General features: G+C 37.8%; 1 protein-coding gene across 2 annotated transcripts in view; it reads left to right on the top strand.

Annotated features, from left to right (window-relative positions):
- Positions 1–12947, top strand: part of asip1 (agouti signaling protein 1) — a 50694-nt gene extending 37747 nt beyond the window's left edge. For both annotated transcript variants that reach the window (XM_041034262.1, XM_041034261.1), the window contains 3 exons: positions 11515–11686; positions 11817–11863; positions 12377–12947. In XM_041034262.1, coding sequence (XP_040890196.1) covers positions 11521–11686; positions 11817–11863; positions 12377–12538 — 375 coding nt within the window. In that variant the 5' untranslated portion in view covers positions 11515–11520 and the 3' untranslated portion in view covers positions 12539–12947. The remainder of the gene's footprint in view (positions 1–11514; positions 11687–11816; positions 11864–12376) is intronic.
- The last annotated feature ends 2081 nt before the right edge of the window (positions 12948–15028 follow it).

The raw sequence follows: 15028 nt of genomic DNA, 5'->3' as shown, positions 1-15028 counted from the left end.
TTTTTTTTTTTTTAAATCAAATCTTTACTATAAACATAAAACAGAAAAAACACACTATTTACAACAGTTACGTGTGTGGCTGCAGGAGAGATGACGCATGTGGTTCACTGGACCCTTGCAGCTGTGACTCCTCTCTGTAAAAAAAATAAAAATAAATAAATAAGTAAAAATAAAAATTTACGACATTCACTTCTACTAAGTTCATTGTAAGAAAGTTCACACTCCCTTTCTCTGCTCTTTCCAGATCCCCACACAGAACAGTTCACACCTAAGAGGAATGTGGGGGTAGAGATTCTCTCTCTCCCATTTCACAACTCTACACTTGATTTCCTGTAATTTTATATTCAGTGTAAAATGAAGCACACACAGATAAATACTGTTCTGTGGAAGGCAAAGTCTCTGATCCTCAAAACTCTGTGATAGAACAGTCAGTGGCCAAAGCATATGCATTTGTCTATACTATTAGTAAAGGAAGATTACTTTTAGACAAGGAAATACCTTTTTACACAGAGTAAACCTTTTATTATGGAAAGCCACTTTTGTCAAACAGAGTTAATGACTATCAATGCACAAATCAGTTTTTACGTAATACTCATAATAAATACACTCACCCATATTCAAATGGATCCTTATCATTTTGGTTTTCTTGTTCGTCGTAGGGATCAAACCCTTCAGGCTCGTTGTTGCTTTGCAAAACTGCTGTAACAACTTTGGCAGCTGTAAGCCTTCGCCACATTTTAGGGCCTCTCTGATGTCGACTGAACGAAAACTGTCCCCAGTAATTTCCTGAGTAACCTTTTTTAGTTTTACACAAAATGTAGACGGACATACGAATCCAGTAGTTACAAACGGTGAGAGGCAGACGATGTGTGTGTCAAGCTCCCTTCTCTACCTCCTCGCTCCGGCTGTGAGTCACGTATGTTCTAGCGAGACTAAAAACTCAGAAGAAGTGTGTTACGGCAAAGATATTAAAATATTGAGTCAACATAGAGTGAATGTGTCACTGCGGTCATCATCCTCAGAGGGTTAATATGTTCGAAGACAGGAATCAGGAAACGAAAACACGGTTCTCAGTTTTCAGCTGATTATACGTAAATTACAACAAAATTATGGACATTAAATCCCTTTTCTGCCAGTAGATCTCCCAAAATCCTACACACCGGTCCTTTAAGTTTTAGTGTGTTTACCTAAGAACATCATTTAGCATTAAGTACTTAAATTACATGAAATGTTCCAACATAAAAAGCAGGAGAAATAACAGAAAGATGCCCCTCTTTCTCAAATACCTAGCTAATTAGAATAATTTACCTGTGAAACCACCAGCAGATAAAAGGCGAGCAGCGTGGAGCAGCCCCAGATGTCAGATAATAGACGTGACACAGATGTTAAAACTACTGTCAGGCTGATTTATCTTCCAGAAGTTGTCTCCAAATCTGCCAGAAGTCTCTCATCTTCCCTTTAAAGCTGCCTCAGATATAACTGACAGAGAAAACCTCCTCAGTTTTCAGATTCCAGGGTCTGAACAAAAACAAAATGTCATGTCACACCGGCGTATTATCCAGGCTTTGACCTCTGACCTCTTCAACAGTGGGGTTTTTTTTTTTTTGGATTATAAAGGAGGAGATCTGGAGCTTTGTTCCGAGGTCCGTGGGGGATTATTGTTTTAGTTTTCATTACTTATTTTTGTGGTACATAGCCAAAGAATAGTCACTGAGTCGCCTAAACAGATAGGTTTTAATAAAACATAAATAGATCGCAACAATATATACACATCAGACCTTCACAAAACTGGGACAGAAAATACAATTTACAATTAGTTTACTATAAAAGCAAATGAAAATGTATTCCACACATACTGTAGTTCACAGTGTAACAGAGAGGACCATATTTAACACTACATACTAATGACAGAATCTTAAAAAAAAGGGAATAAAATATACAAAACCACACAATTTAAAACATAAGCTCAAAATATACTTTAAAGTGGCAATGGTTTACGAGAGCCTTATAATCTAAACATATAATATGCAAAAATGTGGGCAAAAACAAGGACTTTTCTCATTTGAAGAAAGGAGTGGGAGGGAGTGAAGGAGTAGCCAGTGATTTTAGATTTGTTTTAGTAGTAGTCAGGCTATCATGCCAAACTGTGCACATTCCAAAATGCTTGTTAAACTTTACCACAGTTTCCCTTGAAAATTGTTGGAAGTTTATTAAAAAAAAAAAAAAAAATCTGATGAGCCAGCTTTAAGATTGTGTTAACACCGATTTGCAGCAGAGGTTTTAGTGCCAAGAAATTTATTTATTTATTTTTTCACGTTTTCATCTGGTTTTCTGGCTCTAAATGTGAATGAGTGTCAATTTCTGAAAACGTCACATTTACAGTTCTCCAGAGATGTGCCCTGAACAAGTGAGCCAGAAACTTTGTGAGCTTTCACAGTGTCAAGAGACCATGTCAGTTCAGTTATACTTACTCTTCAGTGTGCGTAAGATGCATGCTTATTGTTTAACATTTTTTTTTAAACGTAAGGCTTCTTTAAACAGTATTTTTATAGAAGCATTACATCAGATGACTTTGTGTAATGTAGCTGCAAAAACACAGAGAATTATAACCAAGTCTAAAGCTGTAGTGAACTTTTTAACCTCTTTTACTCATTATTTTTGGTTTTATGGCACGTTTACCAAAAGCTTCGGACTCAGTCCTCACGTCACCATTTTCCCAGCAGCAGCAGGCAGCTGTTTTCACCCAACACTCTCTGATAAACCCCCTGTGCCGGTGAGAAAAGGGGGATTCGTATTCAGCCATATTTCGGCGAACTCTAGAGCGTTTGGAACAAGCTGAACATCATCATTCAGGATTATGCTGCAGGAGTCATTCCAGAACATTCTACAGGACGTCTTTCCAATGTATTTATTTTTTTGCTTTGGCTCATGAAACACAATCATCCTTGGAAATCCAAACAGACTGCAGTTACCGGCCTTCATGAAGCAGCAACATGCAGACTTTTCAGAGCTTACTTCCAAGAATTGAGGGGGTGAGTGTTTCATGCTTAAAATATAGAATTGTGGCGGAATTTATTTTTAAAACAAAACTTTGTCCTTGTCACTTCCGTTGAAGATGATGTCATTCTGATGTCCTCTGTCTGTGTCCACAGTGACACTTGGATGGAGCTACAAAGATCTGATGGTCAACCTGCCGGACTGCAGACGTGAACGACTTAGACCTGCAAGTGATGTGACCACAAACCTCAGCTGTACTGGTGATAGCAACATGTAAATGAACCAACAACATTAGAATGAAACTGGTTATTGTGTTTTCCATAATTATTAACATCATTTATTCCACGACAGAGAAAAGAGACCTTGATAAGTCATGTTATATTTGCATCTTTTCTACAAAGACAATGTTTATGTCTAATGTTAAAGTCTGTTGTAATTTTAGGAGACTGTTAATTAAATAAGAAACATCTAAGAATTTTAACCATTAATTATTAATCTGCAGAGAAATTAGAGAGTTACTGCAGTCTCCTCTCAGGCTGCCTGTACGCTAACACCCTTCATCTGTGTGCAGCGAGAGAGGCGAAACCCAGGGCACAAGAAAAAGGAACATAAAATTAAAATAACTGAAGGCGACTCAGATGAGTGTATCAGCATTCTGATCGGCTCAGATCTCCTCTCTAGACTTTCAGCTGCCAAAATCCAGAGAGAAGAGAAAGAGAAGAGATTTAATTGAGCAAATAAAAAACTAAAAAAAGTGAATGAACAGGACAAAAGCATTTTGGAAAGTGAGGGCGACGTGTGCTTCTATGCACGGAAAGAGCCAAAGGTCATCACAGGGTTGTTATTTAGTCATTTAGGCATTAGCAGCAGTTGTTACCTGGCAGCGACTGTCTTGTAACAGCGAGATCACGGGTTGTCTTTTCTTTTCCCTTTAAATTTAAATACAGTTTTAATAAATTACAGTACATTTTGAGGCCAGTGTTTTCTTTCAAAATAAGAGACCTAGTAATATGGCAAAGCATTTGTGTTTGTGCATGCTGCTGTTTACTCCTGCATTGGATAAGACAAATGAAAATTTGTTGTCAAATTTCAGCTGTTGTAAAGTGAAGGTAGATTAAAGCTAATTATTTGTCTGCATCTGTCGTGGGTTTTTCTTGTAATATTATAACACTTAGTAATTATAAACTATTATTTTCAGAAAGTGTCAGTAAAAGTGAAAAAACAAAACAAAAAACAAAGCAAATAATGCAGGCCTGTGTTTGAAAGTGGAGCCAACAGCCTCTGCAACAGAGCAGATCAATTTAAAAAGAAACACCGTGGGTTTATTGCCGACTTCCATGGTGATGAAAATGACTGAAAATTGTTTCAAAATGAGAACCAGGCCACCGGGGTGCTCTGATGTTATTCTTCCTCCATCTCCACCACAGTTTCCTAGACATGTTTCTTCAGGAAATGTGTGTGTGTGTGTGTTCGAACAGATCAAGCACAGAGGCTGTTCTCATAGGACTGCAGTTGAATGGCATGTTATGTCTATGTATTTTAAGCTTTTAACGTGTCATTTCGTGCTGAATAATCCCGTGTGTCATTTAATGCTGTTTAGATTAGGGTCAGAGTAAGGGGGGCACAATGTTCAGAGCTAGTCAGTACAGAAATTACATTGTGTTAAAGCAACAAATGTGTAGTGATAACACACGAAATGGCTTCAGGAACTTGACATGTTATTTGTACAGCATTTGATGAGACCAGACTGACAGAGGCGGATTCTCAGATTCATTTCTACCTGGTGCAAGTAAGATGCTTTGTCTTGGTCTGACCATCTTTGATGTAAGCGTTTGTTTGGTTACAGAAGTTTGATTTCCATCTTTTTCACCTGTCAGGCTGCCATCACACATGGACTTATACTTGGCATTGTACTTTTTTTATTATTCATGTATTTAGTTTTATATAACTGACATTTAACAACTTACGTATATATATAAAATATTATATATAAAATAGCATAAATATTATGCCAGTGTGGAAACTGCTGTTTGATAGTGAGAGCCATTACTTAGTTGAAACTGGTACCATCTGTTTGGCTGTTCCGCTGCCAAGATCTGTGTTTGTCTGCTTTCTTCACTTTCCTCTCACAAAAGTGTGCCCAATGTAATGAAAGGTTGCGCCCCTTAAGCACAGCTGCAATTTCTTTTCCCCCTTAATTTTACAGCACGTAATTGGGGCTAATGATCGCGATAAGTGTTACTATGTAATTTCTGTATTTCACACTGCTAAGAACAGTAAACAGCAGAAAATCAGGAAGAAAGAATGAGGAATTTGATTGCCGCTCAGATTTTTCTCAGAAATGCACAGTTTTGTGCTATAAAATTATTGGAACTGATATGTTATTGTAATTATTTGTTACAAACTTGGTTCAGACTTGCAACAGCATAGGGGGGTCATGGTTGATTATATAAATTAATTCGGTCAGTCGTGTGAGGCATGTATGGATCAATGAGAATATGAATTTGACAGATGCAGTAACCGATGCAAACCCCAGATCAAACTGAAGAAGCTGTGGAGGCCATGAGGACAGGTTGAAGCTGCCTAGTAAGAGAGCACAGCATAGACACAATACTCATACACACATCTAGCTTTGTATAGGAGGCACGCCTGCAGAAAAATGCATTGCATGTGTGTATGCATGTGCGTGTTCATAAATCACAAAATGGACTAAGTATGTGGCAGTGTTGAGTAGTAAGAACTGAAGTAACCTTTAGCCATAGTTATAATTGCTTTCCAAATATTGTACAGAAGAAAAAAATTATTTTTCATCATGTGCTTTAAAAAAAAAAATTCTTGCACCACTGGAGTATTTTTAAATAGATGAAGTTACATGTTTTTAAAATACATGAAGTTGTTTTTTTAAAATGTCTGTAATAATGTGAACAAGGTGGTGACTGTCTCAACAACATTTTAATTAAGACAAAGTGTTATAGTATCAAATATAGTCAGTACAAACTAAAGATGCGGTAACAATATTTTTATTCCTTCATATCATTAACACTTCAGTGAACAACCTCTCAGACAGAAACTATGAATCCCGCACTTTACAGGAGCTCTCCTTTCAGCACCACACAACTGCTGCGTGGTTGAATCCAGAGATACATAAGAAACACAAAAACAGAATAATTTAAAAAATATTTGTCTGACCGTGCCGCTGTCTTCTTGCAGTTGTCTTCCCTGGTGCAGTTTGTGGTGGGAGACAGCAGTGCAGTTTTAGGACATCAGCTGTTGCTGAGCTGATGTTGTTTTGTCCAAATCCCGCTCTGGCTTTTCTTGCTGGCTGCTTGTGCATGTCACCCTTCAAATTCTTCAGAGGCTTCATTTTGCAGGTCAGAATTAACTTCCCTAATAATTCTTCCTCATCTTTGCGCCACACCTTTTTAAAGGTTCAAAAGTATTTAGTGTCAGGAGGATCCCCCTGGAGTCCCGGCGACAAAAGTCACTGCATCATGACTGAATCAGTCATGGTTAATTTTGGATTTGAAATCAGTTTACACCTGTATCACATCTTCATTGGAAGTTTTTCAAAGCACCAAAATATTTAAAGATCAGATGTAATTAAATCTGGGAGGCTTGCTGATGTACACAATTGTGAAAGTTTCCAAGCTTTTTGACCACATGGTCCAGATCAGAACACTCCCTGCAACCTGACTACCTGTAGTCATTTAAAAGCTTGTTTTTAAACCTTAATGTGAAAATCACCTTGGATAATTTAATATTTCTGTGATGATTTGGTATTTTCTTCTCCCTGCACCTTTCTGTAGTTTGTATGTCAAATCTGGACATGGAGAGTGTGGAGCAACTAGACTTTATACTTCCTATTTTCCCCCAAACATCTGCACGTGTTTTCGTTGTTTGTCAACTTCCCCACTGTGTTTTCTGTCATTGTTTCACCTCTTTAAATATTTTGCTTTGAAACGGATCAGTACGGATAAGTGCATGTTCCAAAACCCCATGAAAAACAGCCTCTCTGATCCTTTGTTGAAGCTTTAAAGTTAAACCAGACACAGACGTATCAAGGTGGTTTGAGGTGCTATGTGACATATACAGTGTGTTTAACATTCTTGCCTGATGCTTCCACTGTTTTCAAAGGAACTGCTTAATGCTTTAAGTGATACGCAACCCAAAATCCAATTTTTGAGTATCAAAACAAACCAACCCTGTGGCCTCGAGAGGTGGTTTTAAAGAGTTTGTGGTTTCCTTTTTCACAAAGAACATTGTCTGTGGTCAGCTCACCACAATCCTGTCTCTGACCTCTGCAGGCAGCTCCCTTGAACTCATGTCTCGGTTTTTGCGCTGATGTGCATTGTCAGCTGTGAGGCCTTCTCCGCACATGGATGCATCTTTCCAAATTATGCCCAGTCAATTCAATTTACCACAGGTGCACCCAAATATAGGTGTAGAAACATCTCAAAGATAATGAAGAGAAATGGGAGGCACCCGAGCTAAATCTTGAGTGTCATGGTCTGGATACTTGTGTGAATGTGATTTTCCAGTTTTGCCTTTTTAATAAATTTGCAAAACATTTCTAAAATTCTGTTTTTGCTTTGACATTATGGAATACTGAATGTACACTGATAAGGGAAAATGAATTTAGCAAGAGATGAATGAAGAATGATTCTAGCTAAAGGCTGTACACAACAAAAAAATGAAAAAACAAAAAAGTGAAGTGGTCTGAAAACTTTAACTTAAAGTAATTTTAACCCCACCCCTTACCCTTCCTTGAGAGTCTATGAACAGTAAACCTGTGATCACTGAAAAATATAAATAATACACAGTGACAGAAATGTTTTTAAAAATATGTTTTATGGTTTACAAACATAAAGCAACATGCTCCAAAAGGTGCATTTTGATGGAGCAATAGTTTTGACAGTAGCTTGCCAAGCACACATCAGAAGTGAAAGTAGAAACTGTCACATTCCTGTTAAAGGTACTACAGTAAATGGGGGATATTGTATTTACTTTTATACATTTGAATTAAAAGATGCTAATAGATAAATGATTATTTCTGCCACTGAAAGAGTAACACTGTCTCATGGCACATAACAAAGCACTGCTTGCCACACTCAGCCTGGGTTTTAAATCCCTTTACAGGAGGTGTTTTTTTTTTTTACACTATTTTGTCTACCCTCTGGTAATATAATACTAAATACGTACAGCAGCCAACGAGCCGGGAACCAAACTAAATTAAACGCAGTCTTAACAACACTTGGCTCTGAGGGAATAAACAAGAACTGAGATTTAACAACTAAACACTAGATGAAGTTATAAACAGAGGATAAGAATAAAAGTCTGGACAGAGATCACTGATACTTACAGGAAAACAAGACAAAGAAACTTGACAGAATCTCTGCTGTTCCAACAGCGTGGAACTGCAGAGAAACAGGTGAAAGAAATAACACACAGCTTGGCTCAACCTTTCTATTCGCCCTCAAGCAGCAACTCTAACTACACAGTGCTGCTTTCAGCTTCATTCCACGGTGTTAATACTATTAATTAGCATTTGATCAGTGTGAGAAAGGCAGCAGATTTCCTCATGTGTTGCTTTATGCTGCACTGACGCTGTGTGGCCAGTTTATTTTTCTGTTGGAGTCCTAGTCCAGACTGAAGAATATATTGTGTGAAAGTTAAATCTGTATGTTTTAAAAGATGTTAAAAGGAAGATTTGATAAAACCGTGCAATGTGCCCCACATCCTAAAATCTGACTAGACAGACAGTCCATTTACAAGCCAGTTGCATCTATGCATTCTATTGTACAATAAATTGACAAACAGCTGGCAAGATGAAGTAGCCTGCAGTGAGAGATACTATTTCAAAAATGTGGCAAGCTGACTTTTGCTAAACTGCATCAAACATCAAACATTATTAGTTTATTTGGCTGCTAGCTACATCGCAAGTTGGTAACCTGCCCAATAAATATACTACCAACTCTACAACGTTACAAAATCTGAGAATTCTTCCAGGTTTCAAATGCTGCACAGATGTCTAGTCACGGTTTGTAGAGAAATTAAACCTGACGCAGTGGGTGGTTCAGGAGGACTTGGAGAAAAGAGCACAGATTCACAGATCTTAGCAGAGTAAGTCTGTTTAGAAGACCTGGGATTTTTAGCAGCTGTTGAGGTGACACAGGAGTTACTGGCTTTGATCAGCATACACAAATCCTCACCGATGGATGATGATCGTGTTGCTGTTTGCACCTTTAAATTGTGCTGAAGAATCTCAAGTTTGTCAAATTTTCACTGACAAAAAAAAAAAAAAAGATGCAAAAAAAAAAGCATTAAAAAAACAACACAGACACTGAAATGGTTAATGTTCTTTGTGTGTTGACAACTCTTTCTCATGTCAATGCAAAATTAGTACATGCTCATATGAAGGTTTGTGAATAGTTGTTAGACAGGAAAATTGCTATTGAGAATAGAGTTGGAACTCCATCCCTGCAATGTGCCAGTTAATTCAAACAATATGGAGAATTTCCTCGTGATGAAAAGATTCTCTTTATAGTCTGAGATTCTTCCTGCTTCCCATGTTGTGAAGCCTCCAACTTCATTTCATTTCAGTCTATTTTTTTATTTCACAGAATCCTGGAATGAATGTGAGGCAATTTAAAACATGACAAAATATCTGCAGGAAAAGTGAAAGAGGTTCTAGTGAAAAAGCGCCAAATAAGGTCTTTCTTTCTTTTGATTAGAAGAAGAAATCTGTAATAAGAATAATTAGAATGTGACGGAATAATCTGAATTGAAATTATGTAAAAGAAAAAAACTTAAAGACTCAACAGACACCTAGGTTTCCTTTGGGGATTAGATTTTCATTGGTCTGATCAGTTCCCAGTATCTGAGAAAGCTGAGGTCCAAGTCAGGCCATGTTCATTTTACATTCCAAGGCCAGTTCATGGTTTCTATGCCCTCGTCTGTCCTGGAGTATGATCAAAGCTTCTGTTCAGGCTGGGAAGAGTCCCATTGTATTGCCACGGATCTCGGGTCTGTATCTACTGCGAGCTTCCTCCGAATTTTCTTTACCCTGTCTCTAAGGTGTTTTACAGTCTCTCTTTTCTATTGTGTATAATTATCCTTTGGTCTATTGGGAAGTCAGACTGTTCTCAGGTTCTTTTTGAATCATGTGATGATCTGCATGAGGTGAGCTTATTGTCTGCCCACCTCCGGCTTCGAGCTCTGAAAACACAATAAAGGTGATGAAAAGGCATTGTTTGGTGGCCTGGGAAAATGTGAAATCAGTACAATTGCAGCTGTGATAAAATAAACCTGTGACATGATGAGTGTATTTAAAGCTGCATCTGTTGCCAGCATACAACAGCCAGAGCAGAAACTATTTTTCTACTTCTAGCTGCCAATTTTTAGCAGCTGCATCCAAAAATCAAGATCAGAGTTAATTTCTACAATGTCTGAGGCTATTGCCACTAAGACCTGCTGCCACAAGCCAGAGCTGAGGGGAACAGTGACGTTAATGAGGCCATGTGGCAAGTTTGGCTGTAGCAGCAACATTGACAGCAAGGAAAAGGAGAGCTTTAGATCCAACATGATCACACAGTTATCTGCAACAAGTATTGAGAAGTATTGTGTCAGATTTGCAAAGAAGCATCAGGGGGTGTTTTTTTTTTTTTTTTTTGTTTCAACAAAACACCACCTGGCATTTATTAAGTGGATTTTGCAGAGGACAACTCATATTGGAACAATTCTAGAGGCAGCAGAAGTCAGACTGTCACTGTAAACCTGCTTCCAAAATTCCACGCAAACAAACGGTTGATGTTGTGCTCAGGGCAGGCAAGCTGAGAGACATGCAGGTGACTCACACAGCTCTGAACAAGAGATTCATCTTTATTCTACGTTGTTTAACAACATTATCAGGGACACAAGTGAGATATGTACTTTGTTAATGTGTTGAATTGTAATTCAAGTAAGTGTGAAATAATCAATTCATGAAATTTGGTACATTTACATTCACCAGGGGATGAATCCTAATGACTTGGATGATTACTCAGCTTTTTATCTGGTCTTTACCAGGTTACTGATCAAACCTCAAAAACCATTGACATTCCCATCAGCATCAGCCTACTTTGTCTGTTTTGCAAACATTAGAATCGTGGCACACTTTAAAGATACTGAACATGGTAAACATGTTGTCTACATCAGCATGTTGACAGTCTATTGGCATTACCTAAATTTTATGGTACCAGAATAACTGACACCTAAAAGTTCAATAAAAGGAAAGATGTTTTGATTTAATGCAACTTGATCCCAAAAAAATATGGTGCTGTGAGGATGCTAACAATGTTGAAAGTTTTTTTTTTTGTTAAGCTTTTCTAATACACAAATTGCATAAAACACAAGTGAATTGAAACTCAGTGACGCGCTGATGCTGCTCAGGTTGTTTTTTTCCCTGTGGGTAGAAAAGAATTCTTGCTTGTAACCAAAACAAACACAAGCATGTGTGTATTGTTGTTTCTTTTGTTTCAGAGAAAGATGCACGCCTTCCTGCTGCTTGCCTGCTTTGTCCTCGCCGCGACAGAGTACTTCCTTGGCTCTGCCCACATGATCCCTGATGAGAGACTCTCCACCAACAGGGTTGTTGTATCTAACGCTCTCTCTCAAAGCCTAGAGATAGGCTCACCCCCTGTTGTTATTGTTGGTAAGTTTGCAAGTTTGAACTTTCTTTATTTTGAAAAACCAGAATTCCTCATTATCACTATCAATTCTGTGCTATTTTTTTTGTGGTGAAACTTCTAGAGGTGTCTTTATTTTCTAATGTTCTCTTTCAGAGTTGCCCAAGTCAGTGAAGACCAAGAAAGCAAAGAAACAAAAAAAGGTCAGCACAAATCAGTTTCTGACAGTGTGTGACAATTTATTCATACATTTTGTGAGTAATATTTTCCGTAAAGAATTTGACAACACACTGTACGAGACATATTCTTTCTGACAAAATAATCTCCACTGAAAAGATCTACTCTCTAGATGTTTTCAAGCCCTTCTCATGGTCCTGATCTAGGCCATGAGATGTGATTGAAAGCTTAGGAAAAGCTAATAAGTCCACCTTTTGTGCTGAGATTATCTTGCCACACACACTGCTCCCAAAGTCAAGAGAGAACTGCTATGCTCAAAACATATTTCCTGTTCTCTCACAATCTGGCCATACCATCATTTTCACTCAAAACACAGAAATATCTTCTGTTCTCCTGTTTTCAATATGTGTATTTTTATATCTTTGTCTTATCTGCTTTATCATATTTCTGCTTGCTGTTTGACTGAGACCAGCAGTCTGCTTTAGCAGTTTGATCTCATGTATTGTTACCACTTCTCTCCCTTTCTTTCTTTCTCTCAGAACAAATTCAGCGTGAAGCGCCCTCCTCCTCCTGCTAACTGCATTCCCTTGTGGGGAAGCTGTAAATCTCCAGGCAATGTGTGCTGTGATTTCTGTGCCTTCTGCCAGTGTCGGCTCTTCAGAACTGTCTGTTACTGTCGAATGGGCAACCCTCGCTGCTGAACAGCCAGCTGCAGGCCAACCCAGATCCAAGCCAACAGAACAAAACTTCATGCTAAAGCAAACCACTTGAAGTGAGGTGAATCACTTCATGGTTTGGTCCTTTTCCTAAAATTCACTGCATGAAAGCACTTTATCACAGAGGACTTCACCACAGTGAACTTTCTTAAAATCTTACAGGGTGTAAAGCTTGTAGCACTGCTATGAAACTCATAAATAAAATGTGTAAAACAAGTTTTATTTTACCTTGAGCTTTTAGCATGCATGAATAAAATGTATTTGCTCAAACATTTTTACATTCTGCTTTATTGCTACACAGAAACACATAACGTGCACTATCACTTTCACTTTTTACTGTCATGGGTATCAAATATTTTAAGAAACCCTGTAAGAATAAAATCCCTGTACAATGTTTGATATGACAGTGTTTTTGTTTTATTTAGTGTTTAGACCACAGGGGCCGGTGTAAACATGTCACTGACTCTCAGCTGTTTGCTCAAATCCCCTTCCAAAGTGATGTGAATTCACAGATATTATTAAGGTGTCAACAAAGTCCAGGAAAAGACAAACCTTGTGTCCCAGTACTTGACTTCCCTGTGAGACAGGTCTAAGCACACTGGCTGCTTCCTGTTCACAAATATGTAGTTTCTTTTTCTTGCAGCTGGGCACTGTATATATTTGTATATATGTTACTCAAACATGAGGAAATAATGGATGTGTTGGGGACTATTTGCACTGGTGGCTTTATGCACAATTTGGTGTTTTAATATTTCCAAAACACAAAATTGCAATTCTATCTTAGCTGAAAGCCAAGATAGTTTTACAGTATTGCAATTCTTCTATGCCATCCAGTGAAGGAATAAGAAGGATGAATTGGATGCTAGAGCTGAAAAACACATTTATTTCAATTAAAATTTAATTAAGGGAAAATAGAGGATATAGTCTGGCTTTCTTCAGAAGCACCAGATACATTTTCTTTTTACCTTAGTTTGGGTTTAGTCTTTTGACTTTTTTTTTTGTTACATACTCTTAAATACATACATACATACACTTTACATAATATGTTTTGTGTCTGCAATATATGTAAATGTAAATATTTTGTCACCCATAATAAGTTAATAAGTCAATGGTATTTTTCTTTTGGACTATTTTTGGCCCTAGTGGTTGGAAATTCCCATACTCACATACTGCAGCATGAAATAATTGGAACAATTTAGAAACAGCTTGAGATGAGGACAAAACACACATTACCAGCCTATACAAGTGGAAACAGGGAGGGTCAGATGTATCTGTGCAACATCTGTCACATCACATGAAAACAAGTATTACTGTATGCCATAAATAATGATAGTAAAATAAAATTCACATGAGCTTGGTTCCAAGAAACAACTAGGGTTCCAGAAATAACAAGACAGGATCCAAGTCAAACAAGTGTCATTCTGCCTGTGTCCCATGCAGAATGACTGGTAATCATTGGATAATGTTTAAGTGGAAAAAAAAAAAAAAAGTATATGTATTCTATGTCTTCTGGACAGTTCCATTATTTATGACAACTGCTCAGCATCGTGTTGCATGGTTCAGGTCTGTCCTCGAGTTTCTGATATTTTTCTGTTCTTGCTTGTGTAAAGTTGTCACATTTATAAACATGTGAATACTATACATTTGTCAGTATTGATGATGAAATTTTCTCTCTGTGGAGGAGACATTTGTCTCATGTTCAAAAGTTGAAACTTTTTGTCAGAAAAATTTCTTTGTGGAGAGCATGTAAGAGAGTTCTTCATTTTTAAATTTTATTTAGTCATCAGAGCTAGTTTATTTGTGTAGTCTTATTTCCCTATGTAATATTCATCCAATTTATTGTACCACTTTGAATCCCTTATTTACGACATTCTATTTCCCTCTAATATCCAGTAAAGGCTTGTAATTTGAAAGGTTATACAAACAAGACCTTCATGGGGTCATGTTCAGTCAGTGTGTGGAAGCTATTTTCCTTTCTGGCTGCCAGATTTAAAAAAATACAACCAAGGAGGATTTACCCATCCGTTACCCATCCGTTACCTGACTCAGACTGATTTTTTCTGAGATGAAGCAGTGTTGCAACATTCCTCCAGTCCTTGCTGAAGAGGGCCTTAATTCATGTGGTATGGAAAGAAGTGGGACAGAGGAAGGGGGATTATCGCAGACAGCTGGAAAACAGACAAAGCTCAGAAAAGATGGAAGAAAGAAACTGAAATACTGACCGAGAATAGAACACAAGTCGTCTCAGGGTCTGCGGTTTTATTCAGAGATTCTAACAGTTCAATAAAGAACAGATCGAGCAGTGATCAATAACTATTTCATTTTGACTTTGACATAAAAGTTTTTGAGCATGCAATGGGCTCATTTTTGCCCCTTGTGGCTGAGAACTGCAGTTCACACCAACTGTTGAGGTCAACAAGTCCTTCTACCTAAACAGCCATATAGGTTGTTCACCCCTACCCTGGGATTCGACCC

The sequence above is a fragment of the Toxotes jaculatrix genome, chromosome 3 (assembly GCF_017976425.1).
Source record: "Toxotes jaculatrix isolate fToxJac2 chromosome 3, fToxJac2.pri, whole genome shotgun sequence".
NCBI classification, from domain to species: Eukaryota; Metazoa; Chordata; class Actinopteri; family Toxotidae; genus Toxotes; species Toxotes jaculatrix.
This window is presented reverse-complemented; position numbering and strand designations above follow the sequence as displayed.